The sequence below is a fragment of the Nicotiana sylvestris genome, chromosome 12 (assembly GCF_000393655.2).
Source record: "Nicotiana sylvestris chromosome 12, ASM39365v2, whole genome shotgun sequence".
Classification (NCBI taxonomy): Eukaryota; Viridiplantae; Streptophyta; class Magnoliopsida; order Solanales; family Solanaceae; genus Nicotiana; species Nicotiana sylvestris.
In genome coordinates, this window is record NC_091068.1 from 147,110,875 (window position 1) to 147,131,112 (window position 20,238).

Genomic DNA, 20,238 nt, shown 5'->3' on the forward strand with positions numbered 1-20,238 from the left:
ATGTAGAGGGCTAGGCGTGCTCTGATGTGTAATTCCTATTAGAGGTGTAAGAGATGGTAATTTCGTATGAGTAGAGGTAGATTGTGTGTGATTGGAGGAAATGGACTGCCAATGATTAATGGCTTTGTCTCATACTAAATCAGATTTGGGTTTTAGTTTTGGTCTATCTCATTGGGCTTGTGGTTTTGTTTGTGTCCATGTCCATATGAGTGTCGTTTAGTTTATTCAGGTCCACTAATTCATTAAATTTATTAGCAAAGTTCTTATTATAAGGGTCTTTATTTAATGGTTGATGGGCCTCAGAAGGCCAAATAGATATAATAGACTTACCTGGATGTTGCCCTGTCCTTGCCGCCTCCCGCGCCGCCCTATTGCTGATTTGGTGGCGGTTGGTGTTGTAGCGTGGTAGAGGTTTCTATGGAAAATTTACAGTTTTCCATTCAGATTTCTGGCCTGTTTCTGGATTAGATGAAGTAGAAGGGAACTAGAATTTGGATATAGAGGTTGGTGTGTTATGTAGTAACAGTTGACATTTGCATGTCCAAACCTCTCACATTTTGTGCATAGTAAATTAAGCCCCTCGTAGAGTAGCATCTGAGTATGATGTCCTATACACAGATGTGTTTTGGCTTCTCTAGGGGCACTTCAATACATATACGAGCATACTTTCCCCTAGTGGTAGAGGAAGTAGAGGCATCAACCTTTAGTAGTTGTCCCAATTTCGAGCCTACCTTTTGTAGAATTTGCTCGTCATAAAAATCCATAGGAAGCTCAGGTAGACGAACCCATATAGCTAAGTATGTAAGTTGTGTAGATGATGCAGTGAATTTAGGTTCCCATTTGCGGACATACAAGAAATGGTTTAATACAAACTATGGAGCTTCATGCAGTGCTTTAAACATATTTTCCTCCTTTTGAAATTTGATTAGGAAAAAGTCCGAGCCCAAATCTATTAAAGGTAGATCCTCAGTTGGATTCCATAGTGCAAGCAGCTTAGTGTGTAGTGTTATTTTCCTACCAAATACCTTAATAATTACTGAGTATTGCCATGACAGATATAGACGACATTTATCTTCCGTAGTGATAGGGATAAAAATGTCTTCATCTTGGTTGGTTGAAAGACTCTCATCTTCGAGGTCAAAAGTGTGGTTAGAACACTGCTGGATATGGGGAGTTATTGTTTGGTGTTTATTAGAAATTAATGCTTGAAGAAAAGATGTTGAAGGATTAAATTGGTTTTTGTCATTGATTTGCATAGTTCTAATGTCGGGTGGTTCATTAATATCGCTGCTACAGGCAAGTTGTTGTGTAGAAGTATTCATGGCTAGTGATTAATTAGGAGGGTTGTTATTGTTGAATATGAGATGTTTGATGAAGGAAACAGGGCTGAAGTGTAAGAGTTTTAGAGAGAGAGACTCTCACATCTTTCTATCCACCCATATAATAGGAGAAACAAACTAGTATGTCAAAATTGAGTCCGAAAGTTGAAAACATACTTTTTCCAATTATCAGAGATGATTAATCGCTTAGGGGTGTTAAAACGAGGTGATTGGATTTCGTTCATCCTTAATTCATACTAATTCTGAGTTTGTATTCTTGGACATTAAAATAGAGAATCTTTCGATATGAAGCGTTTTATCTTTTTTGATAAACATATATACATATACAAATCCGTATTAGTTAGATCAATGAATTTTGAATACTAAATGATAAAACTATCTCAAAAATTCCAAAAACTCTCGAAATATGAACAAAGAGATCAAATATACGATATTCGAGATTGCATAAAACTCTTGGAATATTCATTAAGAGATCAAAGACATGTTGTTTATCCTCAAAATCGGATTACAATTGAATTTGTAAGTGATTTTAAGGATATGTGGATTAATTTGACGCAAAGCGATAAATCAAATTTAAAATGAAATAAACAATGATGAAATGAATTCAAACCACAAGAATTGAACAGTTACAGTCTTGATGTGGTTAGCTACCCTTGAACAGGATGCACTTCGATCGGTATCAAGGCACAGTTGAATAAGAGCTTAAAGAGAAAATAGTACATTGTATGCTTTGGAATGCGTGTTACAATATCTTTTACAAGTAATCAGACTCCCTTTATATAGTAGGGAGAGTCCTATATTAGGTACAACTTTATAAAAGGTAAAAATCCCCTAATTAACTGATTGCCAATCCCACGTCGATATATGCCGGTATCTCCGTCGTGATATTTGGTTGGTCACGGATAACATGACCTTCTGTTGGCCAAGCTTGACTACCTAACAATGTTCTTCGAAGTTGAATGAGGCCAGGACCGATCCCGATTCATGACCTCGATATCCTCGAGGGTAGGCATTATGGTCCGGACTCAGAATTGATGAGATCTCTACCTCGGTCTAGGCCCCGAGTAACCATATCTCAAGCTTGGTTATCATGTCGGAGATCGGGATGTACTACATGACCAGTTTTACCTATCTACAGATAGTCCCCTCATTTTTCGGAGAGTAGATGACGAGAAAAGACATGAGCTTTCGATTCTCACTTCGATATCCCGCGTCAGAAATGACAAAGTGAACGAAACGTCTCGTCAATCAAGTTTTAATGGCATTAAATGCTCATCAGTTTCCAGTCGACCACTCCTGGATGCGAACTGTCATCGAAAGACTATAAATACTCCCTTCTTTGTTTATTCAAACTTTACATCCAAATCCTCTATCCTTGTTCCTTAGAGATCTCTATACTTTCTGGCAATTATATCCTGTTTTTTTAGATTTTTTGTATGAACTTGTGTTCGTCTTCACCCCAAACCATCTTGTGTACTTCTTTAACTTCCTTTTTCCTCTATTTTCCTCTATTTTAAAAGAAATGGCCAAGACTTCAAAAACCGTTCCCCAAAAAGAAACTCCTTCTACCTCGTGACCAGCTACCGAGGGGACCGTTCCGTGTACTGCTATCGAAACCAGTAGCAGAATCCTCTTTGACAATGTTCATCTTTGGTGGATACTCGGTAACCACCGATTTCAAGGTTGAAAAACCTTCCTCAATACTAGGACGACGTGAGGAGGTCTCGAGATACGTATGCTTGATCACTGAAGAAGTCCTCCCCACGGTAAAAAATGATCGCAATTGGGTTGACAAGCACGTGGTGGTTCCCGGACCAGATGAAAATATCACCACCCACGTAGGGATACTTAAATGTTTACACTTATCCCTTTATGCTGGGCCCACTGGATCCGGTCATCATCGATTTTTGCAGAAGATACGAGGTATGCCTCGGTCAAATTCATCCTTCATTCTGGAGGATCGTAATCCTTCTTCGGTTATTCATGAGCAAGATCAATGGATGCTCGTTCACCATCGATTACCTCATGTGCCTATACAGTCTCTGACTCTTTCAGGGGGAGGGGACTGATCAAGCTCGCGCATCGGGATAGTAAGCCCCATTCTCGAGTATCGATAAAAATCGGGATCGAGGCTAGCAAGGCCGTTTTGTCCGAGTAAGGACCTCGAACTTTATCCCAGTTGAGTTCATGCCGTTCCCCGAGAAGTGGAATATAATACATAAGTAAAATTTTGTTTTCAAGATTTTATTTCACTCTTTTTTCCTTCCTTCTTATCGGTGCTTTACGGTGGTGCAGCTGCCGCTCGGGTCCCGAATGCAATCCTTTGATTCAAGGAATGGGTCGAGCGCATATTGTTACAAAAGAAATATTCTGAGCGTACATGGTGCGAACTCTCAAAGGGCCATTGGGAGGCCCGTTCTCATGGTGAGATTCCTTTCCCGAGTGGGTGATATTTGGGTTACTTTTGTATTGCTAAGTTCTCACTTATTTTGTCTCCTTTTGCAGGTTTGTCCAAGGATGTCATATTGAGGCCTCCATCTGGTAACGAGGACCTCCCCTCCGAGTCTTCTGCTCCGAGATAGGGTGATGAGAAGAAAAGGAAAAGGGCTCCGAGTTCTTCGAACTCGGAAAAGAAGAAACCAAGGAGAAAGTTGGTGTGCAAATCCAAAGAAAGAACCAGCGCCCGATTTCCATCATTGGGCTCACTCTATCGGCTGAGGGATGAGTCCAAAGAAGAATAAGAATTTGATCTGGTGGCCTGTGAGTCGTCGCAGCTCGAGTAGCAAGGGGCCTCCGAACCAGAGAGAGGCGATGCCGAATTGTCCCAATTTAGGGAGGCCGACGAAGAGGACATGGCCGAGGCTTCCTAACTAGAGAGGGGCGAAGCTGATTTGCCTCAAGTTAGGGAGGCCAATGAGGGGACTGTGCCAAGGCTTTCCGGGTTATGGGCAATGCCCTGAAGGATGCACTCGGTATGATAGACATCTCTGAGTCGCCTTCGTTCACTAAGTCCATGTATAACGAGGCTCAGATGGTGAAAGAACGTCCCGACAAGGGGGCCCAAGGAGTGGAAGACCCAACAGCTTTTTTGACGGCGTGGATTCTACCACCACATAGGACGTCATCGGATTAGGTGACTTGGAGGTGCCGAAGAAGAGTCCATCTTCAGGAACAAGCGGACCTTCCTCAAATCCAAAACTAATCAACTGGTTTCCAGCTCCGAGTGTGGATCCTGATCGAAAATGATCGATCATCATCTCCATTTCGGAGGATGCTAGGGTCCTCTCAACCCCCGTGGGGGTGGCCAACTATCTTTGGTGTCTGGTGACCGAGGAAGATCAAGTCAAGATGAACGAGGGGGACGCGCCCTGCCTGTTCAATGAAGTACAACAGGCATTAAACCAAGTAACTTTATATACCTCTTGATTACTTTTGATTTCTACTTAGATTAATCTATAGATAATCATAACATTTTTCTTTGTGTCTGTAGGCCTCAGTGCTTCATCATGAGACTTTTCTCCAATATCGGGATGAGTTGAACCAGTTTGAGGCCGAGGTTAGAGGGCTGACTGAGAAGAGAGATGCTTACAAGCTTCTCAGCGAGCAACGTGAAGGGGAGGCCAAGAGCCTACGAGTTGAGCTAGAGGTGGCTCGGAAGGAGAACACTGACCTAGTGGAAAAGGTAAAAGTCTTTGAGGTTAGTGATGATCAGCTAAACTCGGTGACTAACACTCCGAACCCACAGGTCCAACAGAATCTTGATCAGATCGACCAGCTTCAGGCAGAGATGGACGTGATAAAAGTCAATGCGGAGGAATGGAAAAGCAAAATGGATCGCTTGGCCTCAAAAAAGGAAACTACCCGGGCACAATTGGCTTCGACTGAGGTCCAGCATCAGGTGACAAAGAAAAAGGCCGTGGTGCAGGCCAAAAATATTGAGGAGCTCCAGTCTCAGCTAATTTCGGCCGTCTTTGATCGAGAAACTCTGGACAAGGAGCTTGAAACGGCCAAGTCGGTCGCCGTAGTTGCTAAAGCCGATGCTGACGAGATGGTGGCCCAATATAAGGTCGATTCCAAGGCGGCCCAGGATCGATCGAAGGATATCATCGAGCATGCAAAGCAGCAATCCCGAAGGGAGGCCCTCGAGAAAATTCATGCTTGGGGTTTTGACTTGTCGGTTGAAATTGAGAGTGATAAGGGGCTCGAAGCCGAGGCCGAGAAGTTGGCTTATCCCGAGGATGATGAAGGCTCCAAGGGTTTGAGCGGATCCGCGGATGGAGGATACCCTAAAGCCCATGGACACAAGGCGGGCTCCGGTGAAGACCAGTCCGTTTAAATGCCTTGTACATTTTTCCTTTATTTTTTATATTTTTGTATTTGTGTGCTTTTTGTCAAGGTTGTTTGGCCTTTGTAAATACTATATATAATACAAGGCTATTTTTTCCCTTTGACAATCTCTGAGTGTTGTTTTCCTTTGGTTGATTATATATTTTTGCAAGATCGAAATGCCTTAGCATGAAATAGTTAGGTCATGTTCGGGGGTTCGAACAGGCCTTGCCTTTGACATTATTTTGTTTAAGGCATCGCGGGGGTTCGGTATGACCGGAAATTTTTCCCTAAAGTACTTATAATTTTTCCGAGGATAGTCTTTAGAACCGGTTAAGAAATTTTGAAGGCCTTGTTTTTTGTTACGAGACTCGGACGTCTCCGAGCCATTTTAATATGGATGTAGCTTTTTTAGTTTGGGTGTTTCCTAGTGGGATTGTTATCTCGAGTTATCCGGGCTTGCCTATGATAACAGTCCCCAAATGGGGATGTCCGTAGCCTTTAAAGTTCGGGAGCTACCTAATAGGTCTTGTGCCTACGGGCTCTGATAGCCCAGGATGTTCGAGTTTGTCTTTGGACGACAATCCCCGAGTGGGAGTGATCATTTGAATTCAAATTAAGGCGGCCCTTGGGATCAATACCTTTAGAGGATCAGATGTAGGAAATTCCTTAAAAAGAATTTTTTAAAGGACAAGTTATTTATCCACAAGGTAGAGACTTTTTTTATTCTTGTGCGTAATAGTTACACATGTGTACAAGTTTTGTTCCAGGGCTTGAGTGTCTATGCGGGTATGGTTCATTTGACCGTTTGGCCCTTACAGTAAATCCTATCGATCGAGCCGAGGCCATTCAATCACAAAGTTTTTTTCTTGCTAAAGTCGTTATTCGCGGGTAATGCCCCCTAGTGTTCGAGGTTGATCATAGAGAAGCCTCAGATACTGTTGTTGCAATCTTTGACACTGATTCATGATCGGCCTTCGATTATAAGTTAGCATGATCCATTGTTGCCTCGTTAAAAACCTTGCTGGAAAACCCACTTGGGACAAAATCGGTTCAAGAGAAAAAGAGTGCAACGCGTGCTTTCAGGCCTAAAAATTGTATCGTTCCTGATTGGGTACCTTCAAGTGTTAGTTCAAAATGTAAATAAGTATAAAGAATGAGTGGGGTCATACCTTAACAGTAATATCGTCTCAAGTGAGTTATGTTCCAGTTGTTTGGTAGTTGCTCACCTTTCATTGTGCTGAGTTTGTACGATCCCTTACCAGATCAATCCCAACTTGATAAGGACCTTCCCAGTTCAGTCCCAACTTCTCTTTATTCGGGTTCTGAGTGCTTATCGTGACCTTTCTTAACACCAAGTCCCAACATTGAAATGTCGAAGGTTGGCTCTTCGATTGTAATACCTCTTGATTCGCTGCTTTTGGGCTGCCAATCGGATAAAGGCGATGTCACGCCTTTCATCTAATAGATCAAGGCTGGTACTCATGGCCTCGTCGTTCGATTCCTTGGTTGCATATCAGAATCTGATACTTGGTTCCCCAACTTCGATCGGTATTAGAGCTTCGGCGCCGTAAACCAGTGTGAACGGGGTGTCCCTCATACTAGACTGCGAGGTCGTACGTTATGCCTATAGGACTTCGGTCAGGATTTCTTTCCATTTTCCTTTGGCGTTGGTTAACCTATTTTTGAGGTTTTGGAGTATGGTTTTGTTGGCCGATTCTGCTTGTCCGTTCCCACTAGGGTGATAGGGTATTGATAAGATCCTTTTGATCTTATGGTCTTCGAGAAACTTGCTTACTTTGCTGCCGATGAATTGTTTCCCGTTGTCGCACATGATCTCGCTCGATATTCTCAACCGGCATATAATGTGGTCCTAAATGAAATCCATGACTTCCTTCTCCCTGACCTTCTCGTATGCCTGGGCTTTCACCCACTTAGAAAAATAGTTAGTCATAAACAATATAAATTGAGCCTTACCAGGTGCCCATGGAAAGGGGCCAACGATGTCCATTCCACACTTCATGAATGGCCATGGTGACAAAAGTGAATGCAGCAGCTCCCTGGGTTGATGGATCATCGGAGCATATCTTTGACATTCATCACATTTTTGTATGAACTCCTTTGCGTCCTTTTCCATATCGATCCAGTAGTAGCCGACTTTGATTATTTTTTGAACCAATGATTCAGTGCCTGAATGGTTTCCACAAGTGCCTTTGTGGCTCAGAATGTACTCGGTATCTCCTAGCCCTAGACATATTGCGAGCGAGCCATCGAATGTTCTTCTGAATAAGGTTCCGTCTTCAGATAAACTAAACTAGGCTGCTTTCATACGAAGGGCTCTCGATTCTTTTGGATTCGAGGGCAACTTTCTGGTCTTCAGATATTCTATATATTTGTTTCTCCTGTCCCAAGTTAGGCTTGTTGAGTTTATCTCGACATGGCCTTCTTCCACTACCGATCTCATGAGTTGTATTACTGCCCACGAGTTGAACTCGTCGTCCTCGACCGACGATCCTAAGTTAGCAAAGGCATCGACCTCACTATTTTGATCCTGAGGTACGTGTTGCAAAATCCACTCTCTGAACCGATGTAATGTTACTTCCAAATTAGCCAGATACCTTTGCATCCGTTCTTTGACCTCGAATGTCCCATTAACTTGGTTCACCACGAGGAGGGATTCGCACTTTGCTTCGATCATCTCCGCCCCCAAGCTTTTGGCTAGTTCAAGACCAGCAATCATGGACTCATATTCAGCCTCGTTGTTAGTCAATTTTACAGTCCTAATAAATTATCTAATTACATTGTTAGTAAATTTCACAGTCCTAAGTTTACCAACAACTCTTTTTCGACCTCGAGTATTAGGGCCGGCGTAAAGTCCGCCACGAAATCTGTCAAAATTTTAGATTTAATGGATGTTCGGGGTCTATATTCAATATCGTACCCGCTGATTTCCACGAACCATTTGGCCAATCTCCCTGAGAGCTCAGGTTTATGCATTATATTTCGCAATGGGTAAGTAGACACAACACATATAGGTTGACACTGAAAATATGGTTTCAGCTTCCTAGGGGCACTTAGCAAAGTGAGCACCAATTTTTCTAGGTGAGGGTACATGATCGCTACCGACTCGACACTACACTATGGTAAGAAGAGTGGATTGCAATAGCTTTTACCCTAATAGAGGTCCGGGATCAAATTTCCACAAGGAGCTAGTAGTGGAGTTGTATTTTCTATCTAGCCTAGAGTTGTGGTTGTGCTTCTAATGTCACTTCAATCATCTTTTGAGTTTTTGTATTTATAACTAATATTATAAAACTACGGATTAAAGCTAGATTATGCTAGGAGAATATTGCTAAGTTGTAATTAATGGGAAGGAAGAGCACTAGGGTTGTGGCATTACCTTGGTGGCTATTGACAGGTAGATGTTACTTAGGTTCGATTGACTTGTTTGGGGGTTATGTTATAACCATTGCACAAATTTTACCCACTCTCACACATCTCGGTAGAGAGAATGATTTTACCCAATTGACTTTCTCGAGACCAATTGGGTTGGCAAATTAGACCAAGCAACTAGGGTTCAAGTAGGGTGATTACTCTCTCGAGATTTAACCCGTTAATTGGGACTATCATTTCTCATGAGTCCATCTCAATTCCTTGTTGGGTCAATTTTGAGGTCATAAACTCTCTTTCTCAAGAAGAGAAACCCACAAAGCTTGAATAAGTGTTTGCAACCACCAATTCTAAATTAAATCATAAAATCAATCCAAATAACAAACACCCATAGTCAATCTAACCCTAGATGGAAACACCCATCAATTACCCACATTAAGGTTGAGCCACAACCCTAGCTAATGGGTTTAGCTACATATAATTAAAGAAGAAACTGAAGAAATAGATGAAGAACTACACATATTAATTAATTACTAAGAAGAAACTACAATAATCTATTGTTAATGGAGAGCAAATATGCCAAAAATGGCTACAACACCAAGCGTAGCTATTTTCCTGTTCTCAAATCTGACCTCCCCTTTAAAAAAATAGTAAAATGTTCTATTTACACTAGGCTGGAAAAATTGGACAAAAATACCCCTGTGGGGTTAGTGCGGGCTGCATAAAATGGACCGCGGCCGCACTGGCTCTTGGGTTTCAGTTGTTTGATAACTTGAACTGGGGGATGCAGACCGCGTGGGAGTATACCGTGGCCGCGAAGGTAACTGGCGCGGTCCACACAGACGTGACCGCGTACCGCATGAGGAAAACTGCCCCTTTGATGAACCCTATGAACGCGGACCACACAAAAAAGGAGTGCGGCCGCGAAGCTTCTCCGCGGGCGGCGTGAATCCTACCGCAGCTGCGTGACCTTAGGCTTGAAAAATGTCCAGTCTCTGAACCCCCTAGTGCGGCCGCGGTCATTGTTATGCGGTCTGCACTAGGCCCCCTTTTTCTTCACTTCTCTTGGTCTTTGATACTTGAGCAGGTTTCACTCCTTTTTGAGCTGATTTTTTGACATCTTGTCACTTTGTCAACCAATCATGCAATCAAGCCCAACTTGTGAGCATTTTGGGATTGTTTTTGTATCAATTTATACTCAGAGCATAGGCAAGTAGGGACATAAACACTTTAAAATCCTAAAGTATCAACTCCCCCAAACTTAAACCTTTGCTTGTCCACAAACAAACAAAATAAGACCCGCCCCTTAAAGGAACATCCCAGTGATTCCAGCTATCCTAAAATAACCTCAGCAAGCATCAATTGTGACTAACAATTGCCCTCAATATGAATGCATCATTAACACATTTAAAGTTTTGAAAACTATGGATCAAGTGCGACACAAGAGCATCAAGAGTTGACACATTTTATCAAAGAGCTTTTCTCACTTACTTTGGTCATTGTGGAACCCAAACTCTCACATCCTCAACTCTCCCTAAGCGAACCTCACCTTTTAAATATTGACACACAAATCGAAGCAAATGAAATTTCACTCATCTCTCTCAAAAAGGAAGGTCACAAGTTTGGCTCTAAGTACCATATGCTTGCCCCTTATTTAAGTATCCACTAATGTAGGCTCCCTTCAACTTGAGATCAAATAGGGATTTTGTGGAGTCATTTTGAAGGCTTTTTGGCAAGGGTAGGACATATTTTTATTCACGTGGGTTCAATCTTCCCTTAAGCACTTCTTTTGATTCATTTCGGCACAACTTTCTTGGCTCTTTTTGAGGATTTCACTTCTTCACAAAGGGTTAGAGAGACACATTGTCACTCTTTCTTATACAATTCAAAACTTTTCTCCTTTTTCTACTTTCTCCACATCTCTTTTTTTTTTCACTTTTGTTTTCCTTGAATCCCTTTTTATTCTTGTTCACATGGGACTTTCTTTTTGTCCTTTTTCTTTTCTTGCTTTTTCATTGCCTTCTTTTCTTTCTTTTGTACCTTACTGCTTTGCTTCCTTTCTTGTCTCTCCCCCCAAACTTAGATTTTTGCCATTACTCAAGGGAAGATTTGGGTGCCAAGAGAGGGTAATCGTTTAGAACGGGTATAGGCTTGTAGCATTAGTTCTTGAAAGAAACAGGTTTAAGGCTCAAAAGGGTTAACTAGAGATTATTTCATTGGAAGGCTATGAAATTGTTCAACTTAGCATTTGGATCAAGGAGAGCCTATAATCATTTCTCAAGTCAAATTTCACCTAGGATTTCGCCTCAACAGACATTCAGGGCAAGTTTTAGACCATTGGCTCGGGACTTGGACTCAAATTTCAATTCCTCACCACACATGCTAGGGATTTGCTAAAGACATCGAGTCGAGGGCCCACAACGACCTTAGTTATGATTTAAACGCACAATGGTCCAAAAAGACCACACGATGATCGTTTGGTCAACGCAAGAGTCTCAAAGCCACGACTTTCACCATCCTGAACACAACATTATGTCTTTGACCATAGGATCAAAGGCAAATGTGTTAGGCCCAAGTGAAACCTTGCTTGAGGTTCTTTTAACTACGCTTATCAAAAACAAAAGAAAAATCAAAGAAACGGACTCAAACCCTTAAGAAGGTTGTCACGCCATCTATCATTGGGAAGAGCCACCCAGTTCGCACAATACTCCACCCTTGGAAAGAACCATGGCATTAAGAAAACCAAGGGCTTATTGGAAACGCCAAAATCAAAACAAGCGGCTACGAGCCTAACTACAAAGCTAAAAATGAAAATTTAGCAAAATTAGAAAATAGAACGAATATGTACAATAGGGGAGTAGAATATACAACAGGGGATGAATATATACAGAAATGTAAAGTTATATACACCCCAAAGTAAAAAAAATACAAAATCAATAAAAATAAACTAAGAATCTATATATATACAGTCATCCAGAAAAGGTAGGGCGCACCCCCACGAGTAAAAGCTTGCATTGTTCCAATGCCAACTATCAAATAAATATCAAAACAACAAAAAGGATATAGGATCTCCCTAGGCCTGGTCCGTCTGTATGGGATCATCAGTGGTCCCCAAGCCCTCTGTATGTATGGGAACCTCAGAATGGTTCCCGATCTCCTGCTGCTCAGCTGCTGGGACTGGGGCCTGCTCCTGAACCGGCTAACTGATAGGTGCATTACTAGAGAGGGTCTCTTGTGGGTCTGGTAGCTCAATAACTGCACCAACTGAACTGGGGAGCTTCCTCTTCTTCCTTGGGGGCCTGGGTGCCTGCTCCTGCTCCTGCCGTGGCTGTGGCACTGGTGCTGCTGTTGGGGCTGGATCCCCAAATAACAAGTCTAAAGGCATCTGGTCTGCCAATAGCCTGTCCACATCAATCCGTAGCACTCTTACCGATTCCTTGGACGCCCTTGACTTCCTCATCTTCTTGTGCTTCTTGGCAAGTTCCCTCAAAGCCTTGCCATGTGAATCTACCGCCATAGTCAAGGCGTCCTGAGTCCTCATAATCTTCTCCTGATTTTCCAGGAGCTTCTGTAGTGTATCCTCAATAGACTGAGGAAACTGAGTAGTGGAAGGTGCTGAATGGACCTCAACTGTAGCAGACAATGTAGACAACTTAGATGTCGCAGCTGACATCCATTTGTTCAAACTAGCTAGTGTCCGGCTCAACTGCTGCTCCGTGAAAGGATGAGTCCGGGAAGAAGGGACCCCCGTGTCAATTAAAGTACTGGGGCCAGCAAAGGAGGAGGGTCATGGAGGCAAATCATCATCAGTGGTGACCGTAGGCATGGTGGAAGGCTCTGTGGGGGGCTCAACCGAAGACACTACTGCCACTGGCTCCTCAGACTGGCCAGCTGGAATAGAGGAAGGCGGATTGTAACCTTTGTCTTTGGGGTTGTCTGGCCCCTTCAAACTGTACCAGGAAAATGGAGCCATAGGTTTTACCTTGACGTCAAATGGTCTCTTCTTCACCTCCAAGTCCCGGAAATACATAGTAAGGGTGCTGGGAAAAGGGTAGTTCTGGTCATGCTCAACCCCGACTGCAAAAATGGTGAGGGACATCACATTTCCCACATTGATAGGGTAACCTGCCATAATAAAAGCAATAAGAACCGCCCGGGCAAGTGGAATAGTCTGATCATGAGTGGTCGGGTCGAGCCGAATGCATACAAAGGTCAACCACCCTCTAGCCTCGAAGTTGAAAGTTCTCCAAAGTATTTTGGTCCCTGCTTGTAGCCATTCTGGAACCGTACCCGTGATTGCCAGGTATGAAGCTAACCACGGATGAACCTCCTCGCCCATTGCTAACTTTTCATTGTACAGGGACTCATCTTCGTTAATGAACCCCAAATACTCATTCAACGCCTTCCCAGTGAAAACCACATTTTTCTTTCTCACTTTCGTCACTTTAGTGCCTTTCATGATATGGGCCACATTGCTGTAAAACTCCTTGACCATATGCTCATTTGCCTTCAAATAATTGTCTTTAAAGAACTCCCAACCCACTCGAGCCTAGAACTGTCTATGCACATTGGGGTTTAGGGGTAGAAGGTCTTTGTCAATAAAGCTCCTCTCAAGTATCAACTTCCGTGCCGGCCACCATTCTCTAAATTTGTGGAACGCCACCTGGCTGACAAACCGATCTTCCCAAACTTCAGGTTTTCTAGTTCTCTCAACACCTCCAATATGGGGCACCCCATTGCTCGGTACCTTATTATCACTATTAGTCCCACCTTCTGCACTCTCCCCAGATACTAAAGCTGTGTGGGAGGTGGAGTATTTACCACTGCCTGCTGCTTAGCTATCAGACGACTCAGAATATATACATTGTGAGGCTTGGGCAGTATGTGAAGCCAGGACTGCAGTAGCTGGCCCTGAATCAGAAGAGAAGTCCTGGGATGGTACGTACTCACTCCCCGATTGGTCGTCTATAGCAATTTGTTTCCTTTTTTTCAGTTTAGGTCGGGAAGTGAGTTTAACTTGTTTCCCTTTTCCTCCCCGGGAGGATTCACCTCGGCCGGGTTGTTTAGCACCTCTTCCTCATTGTTTTACCATTGTCTGCAAACAAACACATCTAACATTGTTAGTTGAAGCATAGGCAGTGAAACATGTGACTGAATTAAAATTGCAGAAGCAAAATGAAAGTTGCAGACACTGCTGCAGAACCAGGCACCGCAGACCGCGCCATTAGGAATGAGGCCACATTGGAGGCACCACGGACCGTGCTAAGGCGACCGTGGGCCGCACAGATCAAAACCCCAGGAAGGGTCTTCTCTGAATCTCACACCGCGGTCTGCACAAAATGGGTTCGCGGTCGCGGTGGGCCAGCGCGGACCGCAAAAACGTTACTAAAGCCGCACTGGATACAAGTTGTTCCTCAGTCATTCAAGCATCGCGGACCGCGTTAGGGCACCGCGGACCGCGCTAAGGTGACCACGGGCCGCACTGGGTTAGGTTCAGTGAGTAAACTAGGGATTGCATGCTTTTGTTCTATTTTTGTTCAACCTTTTACCCCTACATGTCCCTACTCATGTACGCAATCCTTAGTTATTTCAAACTAACATGGAAGCTACCCTAGACTAATAATTCAAAGACAACTGTAAAGGCAAAGAAGTTACAGATTACTGGCAAGCAATTAAAATAAAAATAAAAATAAAAGAGTAATAATCGAAAATTCATGAAATGTTACCAGGATTATGAAGAATGAATGCAATATATCCACACAAGCAAGAATCTCAGTTTTGGACGAGGATGAACAGTAGAATTAGGGTTCTGGGTTTCCAATTTGCAAAAAAGGTAAAATGAGACCCTTGGTCTCTATTTATAAAGCCCCAGTAGGACCCGTACTCACCTACCAGCGCGGCCGCACAAAAGTGACCGCGGACCGCGCTGGGTTTATTTGTGTGACCCCTCGTGATGAAGCCTACGCGGACCGCACAGACATGTACCGCGGCCGCGTCAGTCCACAGCGGACCGCACTAACTTGACCGCGGCCACGGTGAAGAACTTCATAGAGTCCCTCTTTTGACTCATGCCAGCGCGGACCGCACAAAATGCACCACGGCCGCGCTGGCAATCTTCAGAGACTATGCCATTTTCCAACTTTGTTTTGCACTGTTTCAACGCAATCCCTGCAACATCTCATAAACAGTTAGCTAAAAAATCCTAAGCTACACATGGGTTGCCTCCCAAGAAGCGCCTGATTTAACGTCGCGGCACGACGCATGTTACCACCACATCACTTTAGATGAAGAAGCGCCACTACGTCGCTGCCATCGAACTTTCTGAGATAATGCTTGACCCGGTGACTATTGACTCTGAAGACTTCACCATTTTTGTTTTTAAGATCAAGGGCACCAAACGGGGTCACGAACACAACTTCAAATGGCCCACTCCACTTTGACTTGAGCTTACCCGGAAACAGACGTAACCGGGAATTAAACAAGAGAACTATATCCCCAACTTTGAACTCCTTGCCCCGAGCATATTTGTCGTGAATGTACTTCATTTTGTCCTTATACAAGGACAAGCTGGAGTATGCATGAAATCTAAACTCATCGAGCTCATTAAGTTGTTCAACCCTCAGATTTGCAGCAACATCCCATTCTAAGTTCAACTTCCTCAAGGCCCACATAGCCTTGTGCTCCAATTCCACCGAAAGATGGCAAGCTTTCCCAAACACCAACCGGTATGGGGATATACCAATCGGAGTCTTGTAAGCTGTCCGATAGGCCCAAAGAGCATCATTCAATTTTTTCGACCAATCGGTCCTATTTGCATTTACAGTTTTAGACAAGATACTCTTAATTTCTCGGTTGGAGACTTCCACTTGATGGCTAGCTTGAGGATGATAGGGGGTGGTTACTTTGTGATTAACTCCATACTTGGCTAGCAATGAATCAAAAGCTTTGTTGCAAAAGTGAGATCCCCTGTCACTAATGATACCACGGGGAGTGCCAAACCTCGTGAAGATACTCTTTTTAAGAAATGCCACAACACTCTGGGCTTCATTGTTGGGCAAAGCCACGACTTCAACCCACTTGAAGACATAATCTACCACCATCAGAATGTAAGTGTTTCCACAAGAGCTAACGAAAGGACCCATGAAGTCGATGCCCCAAACATTAAAAATGTCTACCTCGAGAATTGTATTGAGGGACATTTCATCCCTTTTTGAAATTCCACCGGCTCGTTGGCATTCATCACATCTTTTGACCACATCACCGGCATCTTTAAACAAAGTAGGCTAATAAAATCCGCAACTAAGCACTTTAGAAGCCGTTCTCGCCCCGCTATGATGGCCACCATAGGGTGAGGAATGGCAAGCTTCCAAAATACCCAATTGCGCCTCTTCCGGGACACATCGTCGAATCACACTATCGGTGTAAATCTTAAAAAAATAGGGCTCGTACCAATAATAATCCAAGCTATCCCATTTGAGCTTCTTCCTTTGGTTAGAAGAGAGCTCACACGGGATGATTCCGGTAACAAGATAGTTTGCAATATCGGCGAACCACGGTATTCCACTCATTGACACCGCAAGGGGTTGCTCGTCAGGAAATGTATCATTGATCTCAAGGCCGTCACAAGGCCTCCTCCTCCTCCAAACGGGATAAGTGGTCCGCCACTTGATTCTCGCTACCCTTCCGGTCAATAATTTCTAAATCAAACTCTTGAAGGAGAAGAACCCATCTCATCAATCTTGCCTTTGAATCTTTCTTGGTTATCAAATACCTAAGGGAGGCATGGTCGGTGTGCACAATAACTTTAGCCCCCATAAGGTAAGGACAAAACTTTTCCATAGCAAAAACAATAGCCAACAACTCTTTTTCGGTGACTGTGTAGTTCCTTTGAGCCTCATTCATGGTCTTGCTTGAGTAGTACATCGGGTGGAACATCTTGTTGATCCTTTGGCCTAAAACCGCCCCCACCGCAACGTCACTTGCGTCAAACATGAGCTCGAATGGTAAGCTCCAATTTGGTGCGGTGATGATGGGGGTAGTGGTCAACTTTTGTTTAAGGAGCTCAAAAGCCTCCATGCATTTCTCATCAAAAACAAACTTGGCATCTTTATCTAGCAATTTACACAACGGGTTAACTACCTTAGAAAAATCTTTGATGAACCTTCGATAGAAACCCGCATGCCCAAGAAAACTCCTCACTCCTTTGACAGAAGTAGGGGGAGGAAGCCTTGAAATAACCTCGATCTTGGCCTTATCAACTTCAATTCCTCGCTTCAAGATCTTATGACCCAACACTATACCCTCTATTACCATAAAATGGCACTTTTCCTAGTTTAGAACAAGGTTGGTATCTTCACACCGGGCCAACACTCTATCCAAGTTTACCAAGCACTCCTCAAAATAATCCCCAACCACGCTAAAATCATCCATGAAGATCTCCAAGATATCCTCCACCATGTCGGTGAAAATAGCCATCATGCAACGTTAGAAGGTCGCCAGAGCATTACATAATCCGAATGGCATTATGGAGAAAGCGAATGTGCCATAAGGACATGTGAAAGTCGTCTTTTCTTGGTCCTCCAGGGCAATGAGAATTTGATTGTACCCCGAGTAACCATCCAAAAAATAATAGAAAGCCCGGCCCACAAGACGATCAAGCATTTGGTCAAGGAAAGGCAATGGGAAATGATCTTTTCTAGTCACCTTGTTCAGCTTCCGGTAATCCATGCAAACTCTCCAACCCGTCACTGTCCGATTCAGAATAAGCTCATTGTTGTCGTTGGTCACCACAATCATTCCACCTTTTTTCGGTACACATTGCACCAGAGAAGTCCATGAACTGTCAAAAATGGGATAAACCACACCTGCGTCAAGCCACTTGATAACCTCTTTCTTTACTACTTCTTGCATAGCCTCATTTAGTCTTCTTTAATGCTCAAGTGAAGGCCTCGCATCCTCCTCCAATTTAATTTTATGCATGCAAAAGGCAGGGCTTATACCCCGAATATCAGCTAGAGTCCATCTGATTGCCCTCTTTCGCCTTTGAAGAACTGCCAAGGTGGCCTTAACCTGCATGTTAGTAAGGTAAGAGGAAAGAATGACAGGTAAAGTAGAATTTGAACCCAAGAATTCATACCTGAGGTGTGGAGGAAGTGGTTTCAACTCCAACACCGGTGGCTCCTCAATCGATGGCTTCGTTGGTGGAGTTTTGCGATTTTCAAGATCCAAAGATAGCCTTCTAGACTCATAAGAATATGAACCCATACCATGCAATGCATTCAAGCACTCCACTCCACTAGCATCATCATTGACATCCATGTTAAGAACCACGGCCTCAAGAGGCTCTTCAACATTGATCATGGAACTTGTGTCATCCGCTATCACGGCTGTGACAATGTCCACAAAAGAACACATCTCCGTGCTATTTGGTTGTCTCATTGATTTGCAAACATGGAATACCACCTTCTCATCTCCCACTCGGAATGTCAACTCACCCGCTTCAACATCAACTAATGTCTTCCCCGTACCTAGGAAAGGTCTTCCAAGAATAATCGGCACTTCAAAATCCATCTCACAATCTAATATGACAAAGTCAACCGGCAATATGAATTTATCAACACAGACAAGAACATCATCGATTATGCCCAAGGGTCGCTTCATCTATCGATCCGCCATTTGAAGTCTCATTGAGGTAGGTCAAGGTTACCCAATTCCCAAAGTCTTGAAGACCGATTACGGCATCAAATTAATACTAGCCCCCAAGTCACAAAGAGCCTTTGCAAAATCTGCACTTCCGATGGTACAAGGGATAGTAAAAGCTCCGGGATCCTCAAGCTTGGGTTCCATTGAATGCACTATGGAATTCACTTGATGGGTCATCTTAATTGTTTCACACTCTATCCACCTCTTCTTTGTAACCAAATCTTTCATGAACTTCGCATACCCCAACAATTGCTCAAGTGCCTCAACCAAAGGGACATTAATTGTGAGGGTCTTCATCATGTCAATGAATTTTTTGAATTGATTGTAACTCTTTTGCTTTGCTAACCATTGAGGATAAGGTGGAGGTGGCCTAGGCAAAGGTGCCTTGGCTTTTTGTACAACCGGCTCGGGCATGTCAATCACGTGTTCCCTAGACAAGTTCACGACATCTTGAGTCTCTACCTCGGCCTCATCATTAATATCAATCCGCACATCATTGTTTGCATTTTGATTAACCATATCATCAACAATCAAAGGTACATCATCATCCCGCAACTCAACATCTTCATCCATAACTTGCTTTTTCATTGAGGCATTCATATCACCGCCTCTCCCACTTCTTGTTGTAACCGCCATCACATGATTATTATTCCCACCCTTCGGATTCACCACCGTGTCACTTGGTAGTGCACCCTTGGGACGAGTATTCAATGCTTGAGAGATTTGGCCTAATTGCACCTCCAAGTTCCGGATGGATGTGTTATGCAAAGCTAATTGGGCCTCGGAATCTTGTTTTTTTTTCATCATTTGCTCGAACATGCTTTCAATTCTCCCCATATCACTTCCGGATGAACTCGGACCTTGAGAAGGAAAGGGGGGTGGATTGTTCGGTTGTTGGTACATGGGGGGCCTTTGAAAGCCTTGCCTCCGGTTGCCTTGGTTCCCGATATTGTTCCACCCTCCTTGATTGTTGTTGTTGCCCCAATTATTGTTACTCCCATTCCAATTTCCTTGGTTGCTTTGATTACCCCAATTGTTGTTTTGGTTGTTGTTATTCTAATTACCTCAACCTTGTTGTTGATTGCTCCAATTTCCTTGAGGACGCCATTGTTGGTTGGATGAGTTACCTCTATTCCCTTGGTAGTTGTTGACATATTGGACCTCTTCGCTTTGATCATCATAGCACTCATTTGAATAACCACCACCATCATTGTTGTTATCATATTGTTCACAATTACCTTGAGATTGTTGTCCTCTTTGTCTCCTTTTCAACATAGAAACACCTTCCATTGCATTGACTTGGCGTGGGTTTTGGACTTGTTGCAATTGCGCCTTTGCTAATTGATTCATAGTTGTTGTAAGCTCGGTGATGGCTTGGCCATGATCGTGCAATTCCTTGTGCAAATGGATGACCGTGGGGTCACCTTGGGGGTACATTTGCTCGGCTTTGCCATGCCGAAGAGGTGTCGGCCATTTCATC

The 20,238-nt window shown here is 43.4% G+C and overlaps 1 protein-coding gene across 1 annotated transcript; it reads left to right on the forward strand.

Annotated features, from left to right (window-relative positions):
• Window positions 1–4,688: 4,688 nt before the first annotated feature.
• LOC138883909 (uncharacterized) lies at window positions 4,689–5,676 on the forward strand. The gene is made up of 2 exons (XM_070164627.1): window positions 4,689–4,745; window positions 4,831–5,676. Exons 1-2 carry the CDS (start codon window positions 4,689–4,691, stop codon window positions 5,674–5,676), a joined length of 903 nt encoding a protein of 300 aa, XP_070020728.1.
• The last annotated feature ends 14,562 nt before the right edge of the window (window positions 5,677–20,238 follow it).

Coding starts and splice junctions, on each gene's coding strand:
- LOC138883909 (XM_070164627.1), top strand. CDS start 4,689: ATGAACGAGGGGGACGCGCCCTGCCTGTTCAATGAAGTACAACAGGCA. Junction 4,746..4,830: donor TACAACAGGCATTAAACCAA/GTAACTTTATAT, acceptor TTGTGTCTGTAG/GCCTCAGTGCTTCATCATGA.